Source organism: Procambarus clarkii, chromosome 3 (assembly GCF_040958095.1).
Source record: "Procambarus clarkii isolate CNS0578487 chromosome 3, FALCON_Pclarkii_2.0, whole genome shotgun sequence".
Lineage (NCBI taxonomy): Eukaryota > Metazoa > Arthropoda > Malacostraca > Decapoda > Cambaridae > Procambarus > Procambarus clarkii.
In genome coordinates, this window is record NC_091152.1 from 10,405,318 (window position 1) to 10,420,903 (window position 15,586).

General features: G+C 41.0%; 1 protein-coding gene across 2 annotated transcripts in view; it reads right to left on the minus strand.

The window, feature by feature from the left end:
- Nucleotides 1-317: 317 nt before the first annotated feature.
- The window catches only part of LOC123760894 (protein Star-like), a 198,745-nt gene continuing 183,476 nt past the window's right edge, over nt 318-15,586 (minus strand). The window contains exons 6-7 of one of the 2 annotated variants that reach the window (XR_011229371.1): nt 5,143-5,387; nt 318-384 (exon numbers count right to left, since the gene is read on the minus strand). Coding sequence is in view for 1 of the 2 variants with exons in the window: in XM_069329087.1 (XP_069185188.1) it covers nt 5,193-5,387 (195 nt within the window). In the remaining variant the exon portion in view is untranslated. Of the gene's footprint in view, nt 385-4,903; nt 5,388-15,586 lie in introns of those variants that run through there. The other variant, XM_069329087.1, reaches the window with a different exon arrangement.

Here is a 15,586-nt window from a genome sequence, read left to right on the forward strand (position 1 = left end):
CTAACCTATCTTTATAGGTTAGGTTAGGTTAGGTAGCCAAAAAAGTTAGGTTAGGTTAGGTAGGTTAGGTTGATGAAAAACAATTCATGAAAACTTTGCTTATTAGGCAAATCGGGCCTTGCATAGTAGGCTGAGAAGTGCGTTCTGGCTACTAGGTACGACATATATATATATATATATATATATATAATTTATATATATATATACATATATATGTATGTATGTATATATATATATATATATATATATATATATATATATATATATATATATATATATATATATTTAAGATAGGAAAACCAGGGATATACTGAACATCTTGTTTCAGAATCTTTACTTTAAAATGCATAACGTTTCGAATACTTCTCGTATTCATCATCAGATCTAAAAGAAAAAACAGAAATCACAATCAAATAGCTGGTAAACAAAGAACTCATACTGAATATAATTGCCTATCAAAGAAAGGAAAATGCTTAAAAAACAAAACACTTAAAGTGATCAATACAAATAAAACTTATTAACTGTCACATATATTAAAACTAATTTAAAATCCATTAAACCACAAGATGAAATTTATAACTACTAAAACAAACCATTCTATTAAACTTACGTGAAGTGATCAGAAATGAAACTTGATACCTAACATATAGATACTAAACACTATAACAAATATTTATATAATGACTACAAATCTACAAAAAATGTATGTAAAATACAAACAGAATAAACGACAATTATAAAGTACTAACCAAAATCTTATAAAAACTCAAATATTAAATAAAATTAAATACCAAAAAATGTATTATATATCCTAAATAAAAGATTGTACAATGTCAAGACTTGAAATAAGTAAGAAAGGGCAAAGACATGGTAAACTAAACAAAAAATTAAACTACCAAAATGAACTAAAAATCAAATTACAGGGCCTACTGTGCACTATACAGTGTACAATTGAACAGCTGAAAGGTTGCTATTTAACAGAGGCCGCCGCTCCTTTATATATAAGGATTCCATTACTCTCAAATCTGACTTGTCATTCATACAAGTGTCCAGAATTTTAAAATCAGATTCCAGCAGAAAATGATCAAACTCATAACAATGGTTTCTAATCTCCGAAAATGCTGGTTTAGACAATGGTAATCCAGTCCTAAAAGATAATCCCCGGTGCTCAAGTATCCTAATCTTAAAGTTCCGAATGGAACTCCCGACATATCCAGCATTACAGCTGGAACAATTATACATATATACGACATTTGAGCACAAGGGGGTAGGCACTTTATCTTTAAATTTAAAATAAGAGCCTATGGTATTTGTGTTGACAAAAATATATCTAAAGTCTACTTGAGGATAACACTGCTGCAACAGTCTCCTCAAACGACTCCTTACAGAAAGGCTAATACTGCCATAAAATGGTAATTTAATATATTTAAGATCCCTTTCCACTGTAATAATCCTACATGATGGGTGCAACTTCTTATTTAAGAAATTCCTTATAAACGTATAAACCATATGCAAAGGATAACCATTATTTGAAAAAATTTCACAAGAAAATTAATTTCCTGATCAAAGTTATTCCAATTAGAACATAAAACAAAGGCCCTATTCAGTAGAGTGTTAATTGCATTTTTCTTAAAAATATCAGGAACAAAGGAATTAAAATTTAAACCTAAACCAGTAAAGGTTGGTTTCCTAAAAACATTAGTGTTGAACCCATTGAGGTTATTCACTTTTACATCAAGAAACGACAATGAATTATCAACTTCACACTCTGCAGTAAACCGTATATTACTATGTTGTGCATTAAGATACTCTCTAAATTTCTCAATATGACATTGGTCCCTAAACAACAAAAAAGTGTCATCTACATATCTCCTGTACAAGACTGGTTTAAAGGCCGAAGGACAATTATCGAGCCAATTTATTTCGTGAAAACTCAAAAAAGCATTAGCCAGTGCAGGACCTAAATGAGACCCCATTGCTACTCCATCAATTTGTTTATAATAAATATTATTAAACATAAAGATGGAGTCTTTAACTGCTATTTCTAACAGTCGTCTAAATATTTTACTACAAAATCCAGACACTAAGTTAGTGTCAGCAAATAATTGACTTACACAGATGTCAATGGTTTCCAACAGAGGAATATTAGTAAAAAGTGATTCAACATCGAAACTGGCCATTATAGTTGGGAACTCAAAATTTAAAGAGGAAAGTTCATTTACAAAATCCTGAGAATTTCTCACAGTAAATTCATTATGCGTTAATGGTTCTAATAATGTAACCAGAAACTTAGCCAGTTTATAATTAAAAGTGCCAATCGCTGATAAAATAGGACGAATCGGTATACCTGTTTTATGAACTTTAGGTAACCCATATAAGATGCCAGGCTTAGAGCCAGTTGCAAGTAATTTAGTATAATCAAAAAGAGAGTCTTTCAAACTTTTTAAAACTCTATTCAGTTTATCCTCACATTTCAAAATATACGAGAATGGGTCTATATCAACCAACGTAAATTTAGAGGGGTCTTCTAACAACCTTTCCACCTTATTAACATACTCTAACTTGTCCAAACTACTATACCCCTACCTTTATCTGGCCTGGTAATGCAAATACTCCTATCATTCTTTAAGCCATTAATACACTCCAATTTCCTTTTGTCAAAAGGAGGGAATGTAGATTTATATTTACCAAAGTCGTTAAAGACTTCATGTGCTAAGGAGGAAACAGTACTGATGATATTGGTCCAACTATAATTTGTACCAGTCCTTAGGGTACAAGTTTTCAATGTGTTGCATAACCGCTCAAAACCTAAATAATGATTAACAAATTTAGGTTTTTTACACGTCAACCCGAAGTCTAACCCTAGAGAGAGAAGTTCTTTCTCAATGGGAGACAGAACTCTCTTTGAAAAATTGAAAACCACCTTATCAGGGTCCACCGAATTAAATGAAGGTATACCCAAGTTACGCAATTTCTTCTCGTGAATAAGTCTACATTTTTCAACACTTTTATCATTATAGTTTTCATATTTACATTTTAAGGATGCAAAATAAACCCAGGAAACCAAGATCTTGAATTTCTCCAAGTACACGTGCAATTCACTTTTCAACTTATTTACCCGCTTCTGCTTTTCAGAAATTCCAAAGTCCAACAATCTCAATAACCAAGAATTATATTCACTTGTCAACGCAAATTTGTCGGAATACACTTTAAACCTGAGGAATCTTGGGACCAAACGATGCGCCTTACAGGTTTGTAGAAATTCCAAATCCAAGTGATCCTTATATGTATATATGTATATATATATATATATATATATATATATATATATATATATATATATATATATATATATATATATATATGTCGTACCTAGTAGCCAGAACTCTCTTCTCAGCCTACTATTCAAGGCCCGATTTGCCTAATAAGCCAAGTTTTCCTGAATTAATATATTTACTAGAGTTTTTTTCTTATGAAATGGTAAAGCAACCCTTTTCTCTATGTATGAGGTAAATTTTTTTTTATTGGAGTTAAAATTAACGTAGATATATGACCGAACCTAACCAACCCTACCTAACCTAACCTAACCTATATTTATAGGTAAGGTTAGGTTAGGTAGCCAAAAAAAGCTAGGTTAGGTTAGGTTAGGTAGGTTAGGTAGACGAAAAAAACATTAATTCATGAAAACTTGGCTTATTAGGCAAATCGGGCCTTGAATAGTAGGCTGAGAAGTGCGTTCTGGCTATTAGGTACGACATATATATATATATATATATATATATATATATATATATATATATATATATATATATATATATATATATATATATATATATATATATATATATATATATATGTCGTACTTAGTAGCCAGAACGCACTTTTCAGCCTACTATGCAAGGCCCGATTTGCCTAATAAGCCAAGTTTTCCTGAATTAATATATTTTCTCTAATTATTTTCTTATGAAATGATAAAGCTACCCATTTCATTATGTATGAAGTAAATTTTTTGTTATTGGAGTTAAAATTAACGTAGATATATGACCGAACCTAACCAACCCTACCTAACCTAACCGAACCTATCTTTATAGGTTAGGTTAGGTTAGGTAGCCGAAAAAGATAGGTTAGGTTAGGTTAGGTAGGTTAGGTAGTCGAAAAACAATTAATTCATGAAAACTTGGCTTATTAGGCAAATTGGGCCTTGCATAGTAGGCTGAGAAGTGCGTTCTGGCTACTAGGTACGACATATATATATATATATATATATATATATATATATATATATATATATATATATATATATTAGTATATTTTGGTAGCAGTCTTTCCTGTAGACATATTTTATTAAATATGACCGAAAAAGTAAGATTAATAATTCTAACACGAATTTTCTCAATCTTTCGTACATTATGCTTCACTGTTGGAGGTAAATCAAAAATCACTTCTCCAAAATTCATTTTTATTTCTAGTCTGACGCGACACGGGCGCGTTTCGTAAAACTTATTACATTTTCAAAGACTTCACAAATACACAACTGAGTTGAAACAAATCAGTTGTTTTAAAACAATCAGTTGTTTCAAATCAGTTGAAACAAATACACAACAAATCAGTTGTGTATTTGTGAAGTCTTTGAAAATGTAATAAGTTTTACGAAACGCGCCCGTGTCGCGTCAGACTAGAAATAAAAATGAATTTTGGAGAAGTGATTTTTGATTTACCTCCAACAGTGAAGCATAATGTACGAAAGATTGAGAAAATTCGTGTTAGAATTATTAATCTTACTTTTTCGGTCATATTTAATAAAATATATATATATATATATATATATATATATATATATATATATATATATATATATATATATATACACACACAATTGTAGATGACAAGTGAAAACAAAATGAAAATTAGTATTACAAATATATTTTAATTCATGCCTCTGTACTATAAAGAGTAAATAGTAACAAATAAATAATAAAGTGAGTAGAATACATTAAGCAGGTAATGCTTGTGCATAAGAAAATAACATAGTTACACCAAGATCGTGGAAATCGATCGTTAAACTATTTATATTTTCAGTGTAGAAATTAGTGCAAATTATATTTTATAGAACTCTAAAGTAACTCGAATTCACTGTATTACCTGACAAGAATAAAGCAGTCGCCCCATGTCTCGGAAAAAGCAAAGAATTTCTAGCTGACTTTTTTCATAGTAACTTTCAAGAGATCAGGCCAGCCGAACCAGATATCATAATCGTGGTCACGAAGTGTAGCGTATCCTTGTTTATTCATATACTCAATAACACCTGCCCTTCCCTCAGGCACGTGTATGTACTCCACACACAGGAGACGAATCTTGATCTTGTCCCAGGGAATCGTCTGTAAAACCTGCCACCAGAAATATGTCTTATTGCAATGATCATAAAGGTAAAAGCAACTGACTCAGCTCCGCTACCAGCATCTGTTGATTAACATATATAAATGTGAAATGTAATATTTATATTTTTCATGTGTTAATAAATGTATAACAAAAGTATGTTAATGAAGAGGAAAGTATCTTAAAATTTATGACCGTACTTACTTACTCACTCACTCACTCACTCACTCACTCACTCACTCACTCATTCACGCACACATACACACTCACTCACGCACTCGCTCACTCACACACACACACTCTCTCACACATACACACACCCACACCACCAGGCAGGGGGCCTGGTAGCCTGGTGGATAGCACGAAGGACTCAAAATTCTGTGACGTGGTTTCGATTCCATCACCAGGCAGAAACAAATGGGCAAAGTTTCTTTCACCCTGAATGTTCCTGTTACCTAGCAGTAAATAGGAACCTGGGAGTTGTTCAGCTGTCACGGGCTGCTTCCTGGGGTGTGTGTATGAGGTGTGGGGGAAAAAAAGTAGTTAGTAAACAGTTGATTGACAGTTGAGAGGAGGGCCGCGAGAGCAAAGCTTAACCCCCGCAAACACAACTAGGTGAATATACACACACACACAAGTGTATGGAATCTTTTAGAATCTTATATACCACGTATGTAAGGCCAATCCTGGAGTATGCGGGCCCAGCTTGGAGCCCGTACCTTGTCAGGCATAAGACGAAACTGGAAAAAGTTCAGATGTATGCCACTATGCTAGTCCCAGAACTGAGAAGCATGAGTTACGAGGAAAGGCTGAATGAACTGCACCTCACGTCGCAGAAAGACAGAAGAGCTCGGGAAGACATTATCACCACATACAAGATTCTCAGGGGAATTGACAGGGTAGACAAGGATGGATTATTTAACACGGGTGGTACACACACAAGGGGACACAGGTAGAAGCTGAGTACCTAAATAAGCCACAGAGACATTAGAAAGAACTTTTTCAGTGTCAGAGTAGTTAGTAAATGGAATGCACTAGGAAGTGATGTGGTCGAGGCTGACTCCATTCACAGTTTCAAATGTAGATATAATTGTGCCCAGTAGGCTCAGGAATCTGTACACCTGTTGATTGACAGTTGAGAGGCGTTACCAAAGAGTCAAAGCTCGACCCTCCCAAGCACAACTAGGTGAATACACACTCACTCACTCACTCACACACACACTCAATCACTGTCTCACACACACACACACACACACACACACACACACACACTCTCACTAACACACACAGACACTCACTCACACTCACACACATACACACACTTACTCACTCTTCGAAAAAACAAACGGCCAAAGTTTCTTTCGCCCCGATGCCCCTGTTACCTAGCAGTAAATATGTACCTGGGAGTTAGACAGCTGTTACAGGCTGCTTCCTGGGGGAGTGTGTGGGAAAAAATTGATTGATTCACAGTTGAGATGTGGCCCGAAAGAGAAGAGCTCAATCTCCGCAAGCACAACTAGGTGAATACACGCACACACACACACACACACACACACACACACAGAGGTCAGTTGTTGCTGACAGTTGAGGTCAGACAGCCGCGGAGGTCAGAAGGGTCTGGGAAGCTCTTGTGTAGCTAGTGAATTGGGGGGAATAATCAGTGTATATGCGTATTTGAGTGTATATGAGTGATTGAATAACTAGTAAGCTCACTCAAACCACAAGAAAGTGAAGAAAAACAGTACAAACACCACCACTGAAAATAAGTGTCGAGTACATCGTGGTATTGTGAAATTGTGGAGCCGAAATTGTGGAGCCGGAGTGACCTCACCACTAGTCACCTCACCAGCTGTGACGCGGGACGCAGCGACCTCACATCTTGACCAGCCTCGTGGAGTACTTTCTCGCCTGTTTGTGCTGCAGATTGTGCAAGGTATTGAGGAGCGCCTTTTTGGCTAGATTGTTACTGCAATGACTAGATCAGGAAGGGGTTCAAGGTCAATCACCAGCAGGGATGAGGAGGAGGACAGATTTATAGACAAATTAATTGGGAAATTTGCAGAGAGAAGGAGCGATTGGATGGAGGATCTAATTCAAGGGATTAAAAGTGAGTTATTTCAGCAAATACAGGATGCGGTAGAGAGGCAGAAACAAGAACTTATGCTCTATGTTCAGGAAGAGATTAGGAAGGGAAGAGAGGACTGGGAGAGGGAATGTGCTCGTATCACAAACGAATTAGGAAGGATTAACAGCATGGCTAAGGACAGAGGATTAGTGGGGGATGGGTTAGTGACTGCGGTTGGGATGGAGAATCCCCAGGGGACAGGCTACCAGCATGACACTGAATTACTGAGGAGACGGTCTATTATAATACATGGATTATTCGAATCTGGGGCACCAACAAGACAAGAGAGAATAGAAACGGAAAAATACGAATGGCACGAGATATTGAGATGTATTGGAGCAGGAATGGCAGAACACGAGGTGGATATCAGCCGCCGGGTTGGACCTTACAATTGTACCAAGAATAGACCTGTTCTGGTGTAATTCTCCAATGAGGAGGCTGTGGAGTACATAATGAGGAACAAGCATTTACTCAGAGGAAGTGAAACCCATTACAATGTGTTTATAGAGAGGTTTATGACGAAAGATGAGCAAATAGCCCACAAGAATAGATGGCAACAACGACACCGAACTAGCCTCTCAGGTAGTCTCACCTCCCAGGTCACACACCAGGTCACCTCCCAGGCCACCTCCCAGGTCACCTCCCAGGTCGCATCCTCCCCAACTCAGCCCTCCTATACCTCCCCCCTGCCTCAGCCCCCCAAAACCCCCCTGTCCCTTCCACATTTGCACCTCCCCAACGATTCCCCTGCCCCTGCTACATCACACCTGTCAACGACCCCAGTGGGTCAAGCCATGCCCTCCCCAAACCCACCTTCCCATCCCCCCTCCCCAACTACCCCTTCCTACTCCCCTGCCCCTTCTACCCCATTGACTTCAATTCCATCTACTCCATCCCAGCTTCCACTGCACCCCTCTTCCACTCACCCCCAAACCCCACCCAACCCTCACCCTTCCTATGCACCTCCAGCCCACATTTAACCCCCTCACCTTGTGACCCCCTAACACCTTCCCCCATCTCCCTCTTCCCCTCTTCTACCCCAAAACCCCCACCTACCCCCGATTCCCCCCTAACTAATACACCCTCTCTTCCACTCCCAGCACCCATGCTCCATTCTCATCTCAGCCCTCTGCCCTCAGTATCCCTCTCCCCCCCAACCTCTCAACCTCTATCTGACTCTCAGTCTCACTCTATTTCTCAACCCCCCTATGCTATTCAGACCCCTAACTTTCAGACTCATTATGCCCTTCCTACCCCCCTAGATGCCCAGACCCCATTCGCCTACCAGGCACTCCCAGGCACCCCCCTAGCACCCTCCCACTCACCCCCACAGCCCCCACTTGCCCCCCAGACACCCCCCAGTTCCCCCCAGACCCCTGGTGAAAGGGGGAACTCTGACACCCGAGTTTCCAAGAGGAGTCTCAAGGTTTGGTACACCAATGCTGATGGGGTAGCCAATAAAGCAGAAGAGATAAAAGAAAGAGTTAGTGAGGCAAACCCAGACATAGTGGCAATAGTGGAAACTAAAATAAATGGCATGATCTCGGATGCAATCTTTCCAGAGGGGTACCAGGTGATAAGAAAAGAAAGGACACAGAGACAGGGAGGAGGAGTGGCACTACTAATAAAGCGGAAATGGAAGTTTGATGAGCTGGAAAATCCGGGTACCAATGAAAGCACGAGCTTCATACATGGAACTCTGACAGTGGATGGGAAGAAGATTGTAATCTTGATACTCTACAATCCCCCACCAAACAGTAGAAGGCCCAGGCAGGAGTACGAGGACAGCAACAAGACATGTATAGATGAACTGCAGAGGGCAGCAACTTTAGCGCATAGAATGAGAGCGAAGCTGCTGGTCATGGGGGACCTAAATCACGGAGAGATAGATTGGGAAACGAGGAATCCCCATGGCGGGGAGGAAACCTGGGGAGCGAAGCTGGTAGACGTTAGTGACAGGAATTTCCTAACACAGCATGTGAAAGAAGATACTAGGGAAAGAGGAGGGGATACGCCCAGCCTATTAGATCTCATTTTCACCCAGAATGTAGAAGACATCGAGCAGTTGAAACATGAAATACCACTAGGAGCTAGTGACCATTGTGTCCTAGTCTTTGACTACATGATGGAGCTTAAAATTGTGACCAAAGGACAAGAGGTCCGGGAAAGGAGACTTGATTACAGAAAAGGGGACTACAGAAGGATAAGGGACTACCTGGGAGAAGTGCAGTGGGAGGAAGAACTTAGAGGGAAAACAGTGCAAGGTATAATGAACCAAGTCATATTGAAATGCAAGGAGGCTGAAGAGAGATTTATTCCAACAATAAAGGAAAAAAGCAGGAGGGAATATAATAACACATGGTTTAATAGACAGTGTCAGGAAGCAAAGGTGAGAAGCAGGAGGGAGTGGAGGAAGTACAGAAGACAAAGGACAGAGGACAACAGGATTAGATGTAACAGAGCTAGGAATGATTACATTAACATAAGACGAGTGTCGGAAAGAAATTATGAGAATGATATTGCAGTCAAAGCGAAAAAGCAACCTAAATTACTACATAGCCATATAAGAAGGAAGATGTCGGTAAATGACCAAGTGACAAGACTGAGGAAAACAGAAGGGGCATATACAGAAAGCGACAATGAAATCTGCGAGGTACTGAATGCAAAATTCCATGGAGTGTTCACAACCGAGCCTGAGCAGCTCCCATTGTTAGAAGAGATTACCCAAGATGAAAGACTATCAGATATAGAGGTGACAGCAGAGGATGTAATGAAACAGTTGACAACACTGGATGCAAATAAAGCTGTTGGACCAGACAAAGTACCACCGTGGATACTTAAAGAGGCAGCGCAGGCTCTCAGCGTGCCTCTGGCAATGATCTTTAATGAGTCACTTATGTCGGGAGAATTGCCCAGTTGCTGGAAGGAGGCAAATGTCGTACCGATTTTCAAAAAAGGTGATAGGGAGGAGGCACTTAACTACAGACCCGTATCACTGACAAGCATCCCCTGCAAAATACTTGAAAGAATAATTAGGCTAAGACTTGTTGAGCACCTGGAGAGCATTGGGTTTGTAAACAAGCACCAACATGGGTTCTGGACAGGGAAATCATGCCTAACAAACCTTTTAGAATTCTATGATAAAGTAACAAGGATAAGGCAGGACAGAGAAGGCTGGGCAGACTGCATATTTCTTGACTGCCAAAAGGCCTTTGATACAGTACCGCACATGAGACTGCTATACAAACTTGAGAGGCAGGCAGGAGTAAGCGGAAAGGCCCTAGTATGGCTGAAGAACTACCTAACAGGAAGGAGCCAGAGGGTAATGGTAAGGGGCGAGAAGTCGGACTGGCGAACAGTAACAAGTGGAGTACCTCAAGGATCGGTGCTGGGACCAATCCTCTTTCTAATTTACGTAAATGATATGTTTACAGGAGTGGAATCATACATGTCAATGTTTGCGGATGACGCAAAATTAATGAGAAGAGTTGTGACAGACGAGGATTGAAGGATCCTCCAAGAGGACTTAAACAGGCTGCAGAGATGGTCAGGGAAATGGCTACTGGAGTTTAACACCAGTAAATGTAAAGTTATGGAAATGGGGTCAGGTGACAGGAGACCAAAGGGACAGTACACAATGAAGGGGAACAGCCTACCTGTAACGATTCGAGAAAGAGACCTGGGAGTGGATGTGACACCTAATCTAACTCCTGAGGCACATATAAATAGGATAACGACAGCAGCGTACTCTACACTGGCGAAAATTAGAACTTCATTCAGAAACCTAAATGAGGAGGCTTTTAGGGCGCTTTACACTGCCTACGTGAGACCCGTCTTAGAGTATGCCACGCCATCATGGAGCCCCCACCTGAAGAAACACATAAAGAAACTGGAGAAGGTTCAGAGGTTTGCGACGAGGCTTGTCCCAGAGTTACGAGGGATGGGATATGAAGAGCGGCTGAAGGAACTGAACCTTACGACACTAGAGAAAAGAAGGGAGAGAGGAGATATGATAGGGACATAAAATACTCAGAATTAGATGAAATGTTCACACGTAATAATAACAGAACGAGGGGACATGGGTGGAAACTGGAAACTCAGATGAGTCACAGAGATGTTAGGAAGTTTTCTTTTAGCGTGAGAGTAGTGGAAAAAAGGAATGCACTTGGGGAACAGGTTGTGGAAGCAAATACTATTCATACTTTTAAAACAAGGTATGATAGGGAAATGGGACAGGAGTCATTGCTGTAAACGACCGATAGCTGGAAAGGTGGGATCCAAGAGTCAATGCTCGATCCTGCAAGCACAAATAGGTGAGTACAAATAGGTGAGTACAGAAACAAAGTTAACGAAAATCATAACAAACGCAGTGTTTCCACAGGGCTACTATGTAGTGAGGAAAGAGAGAGAAGGGAGAGGAGGAGGTGGTGTAGCTCTGCTACTAAGAGAAGGTTGGAGTTTCGAAGAGATGGAAATTCAGAACTGTGAAGGTTTCAGTGACTACATATCAGGAACCATAGCAACTGGAGGACAGAAAATTATAATAGTAGTCATAAATAACCCCCCACCGAATGACAGAAGACCCAGACAGGAATATGATAGAAACAACTTGGCCACCATCAATATAATAGAGAGAGCAGCTTCTGTGGCTAGCAGGAACGGATCCAGGCTACTAATCGTGGGAGACTTCAACCATGGGAAGATAGATTGGGGGAACAGAGACCCACATGGAGGCCCAGACACATGGAGAGCTAAGCTGCTGGATGTGGCAAAAAGAAACTTTCTAAGTCAACACGTCAAGGGACCGACAAGAATGAGAGGAGGGGATGAACCAGCCTTGCTTGATCTGATATTTACCCCTAAATGAGTCGGATATAAGGGAAGTTAAGTTGGAAGCCCCCTTGGGAATGAGTGATCATAGTGTATTGAGCTTTGAGTACCTGGTTGAGCTGGGAATTATCACCCCCAAAAAAGAACTGGGAACCAAAGGGCTGGCGTACCGAAAGGGAAACTATGAGGAAATGAATAAATTCCTATGGGATATACATGGGGACACAGAACTCGGAACCAAGTCCGTACAAGACATGATGGACTATGTCACCCAAAAATGTCAGGAGGCTGTAAGCAGGCTTGTCCCAGGCCGACAGGAAAAACAGAGAAGCAAAGGAAGAATCCGTGGTTTAATAAGGAATGTATGAAAGCAAAGGAGCTGAACAAAAGGGCATGGAGGAACTTCCGTAATAACAGAACACCAAAAAGTAGAGAGAAATACCAGAGAACCAGGAACGAGTATGTCAGTGTGAGAAGAGCAGCTGAGAAAAGGTATGAAAATGATATAGCTAATAAAGCCAAGACCGAACCAAAGCTACTACACAGTCACATCAGGAGGAAGACAACAGTGAAGGAACAGGTGATGAAACTTAGGGTGGGCGAGGACAGGTACACAGAGAATGACAAAGAGGTGTGTGAAGAACTCAACAAAAGGTTCCAGGAGGTCTTTACAATAGAACAGGGAGATGTCACGGAGCTAGAAGAGGTGGCAGCAAACCAGGTGACCTTGGATAGGTTCGAAATTACAAGAGATGAGGTCAAGAAGCACCTATTGGATGTGAGAAAAGCTGTTGGGCCGGATGGAATCTCGCCATGGGTATTGAAAGAGTGTGCAGAAGCACTTTGCCTACCACTCTCCATAGTGTATAGTAGGTCACTGGAAACGGGGGACCTACCAGAAATATGGAAGACTGCTAATGTAGTACCAATATACAAAAAGGGTGACAGACAAGAGGCACTGAACTACAGGCCAGTGTCCTTAACTTGTATACCATGGAAGGTGATGGAGAAGATTGTGAGAAAAAACCTAGTAACACAGGAAATGAAGAACGAAATAAGCAACCTGAAAAGAGAGCTGACAGCAGCAAAGGAGGAGATTAGAGCCCTCAAAGAGAATGGTATCGAGGCTGAGAATCAGAAAACCATCCAGGGAGAAGGTCGTAATAGTTTTTTGGATGAGAATGCCACAATAAAAGCAACATTTGCGGAAATACTAAAAAAAAAATAACTCTGAAGTAATGACTGCAGTGATGGAGGTGGCCATGAAAGCAGCCACCTCACAGGAGGCGGCACGCTCCACTAGCCAACTGCTGGAAAGGAACAGATCAGTGGTTGCTGTGGGTATTAAAGAGCAGGAAGGCTCTAATAGGACAGAGTGTAATGACAAAGACAAAGCAGCAGTGAATGAAGTACTAAAGGCACTAGACATGGAAGGGGCTGAGCATAGTATTGAGAAGGTTTTCAGGCTAGGCTGGTACAACAAAGACCGAGACCGAATGATAAAGATAGTGTTTGCAAACGAGAGCACAAAGGAGAAGATCCTATCAATGAAGAGCTCCCTGAAAAACGTGGGAAAATTCAAAAATGTATTCCTCCAGAGAGACATGACAAGGGAGAAGAGAGCCGGGGCGGCAGAAGCAAGGAAGAGGTGCAGTGCGAGAGGGGAAAACCAGGAAGTCACAGCTCCCAACACAACACCCCCAGAGGCGAGGGGGGAACCCACAACCAGCTACCCAGTAACACCAGAAGGAAGGACAACCGCGCCTCCCTCCTCTGCATAGAAAACCCCCTACCCCAATCCCTCCCTGCCCCCACTCAAATGTTCAGCCAAATCTCCCTCCCCCCACACCCAATCCCAACCCTTCTTCCCCTCCCCTCCTCCCGAGTCCTCCCTCACCCCCTTTCCTTCCCGTCCTCCCTCCTCTTTCACTCCATACCCTCCCTCTCCCTCCCCCTTCATTGGATCCCCCGCCCCTCATCCCAGTATCCTCTGAGACCCTGTTATCCACCTCACAGGTCCTCATACCCATGGAACAGCCTCCCCCACCAGCAGAACACTCACCAAGGAGGCGATTTGAGAAGGGACAGAAGAAAGTGAGCCTCAAAGCGATGTACACTAACATAGATGGAATTACAAATAAAGCAAATGAGCTTGGAGAACTAGTACTAGAGGAAAACCTAGACATAATAGCCCTCACAGAAACAAAGATCACGAAAACGATAACAAACGCAGTGTTCCCACAGGACTATTATGTTATGAGGAAAGAGAGGGAAGGGAGAGGTGGGGGTGGTGTAGCTCTGTAAGAAAAAACTGGGATTTTGAGGAGATGGATATTCAGGGCTGTGAAGGTTTCAGTGACTACATAGCAGGTACTGTAACAAATGGAGGGAAAAAAATTATAGTCGTAGTCATATATAATCCACCACCAAATGACAGAAGACCTAGACAGGAATATGATAGAAACAACATGGCCACCATTAACATAATAGAAAGCGCAGCTTCTGTTGCTAGCAGGAATGGATCTGGACTACTAATTATGGGAGAGTTCAACCATGGGAAGATAGATTAGAAGAACAGAGACCCGCATGGAGGACCAGAAACATGGAGAGCTAAGCTGCTGGATGTGACAACAAGAAACTTTCTAAGCCAGCACATCAAAGAACCAACAAGAATGAGAGGAGAAGATGAACCAGCAATGCTTGATTTGATATTTACCCTAAAGGAGTGGGATATAAGGGAAGTTAAGATGGAAGCGCCCTTGGGAATGAGTGACCACAGTGTATTGAACTTTGAGTACCTGGTAGAGCTAGGACTTATCTCCCCCAAAAAAGAACTAGGAATCAAAAGGCTGGCATACCGAAAGGGGAATTATGAACAGATGAGAAGTTTCCTAAGTGAAATACCTTGGGACACAGACCTCAGAGATAAGTCTGTACAGGGTATGATGGACTATGTTACCCAAAAGTGTCAGGAGGCAGTAAACAGGTTCATCCCGGCCCAAAGGGAAAAATCCGAGAAGCAACAGAAGAATCCATGGTATAATAGGGCATGTATGGAAGAGAAGAAACTGAACAAAAGGGCGTGGAGGAACTTCCGGAATAACAGAACACCAGAAAACAGAGAGAGATACCAGAGAACCAGGAATGAGTACGTCAGGGTGAGAAGAGAAGCAGAGAAAAGTTTTGAAAATGATATAGCAAACAAAGCCAAGACCGAACCAAAGCTACTCCACAGTCACATCAGAAGGAAAACAA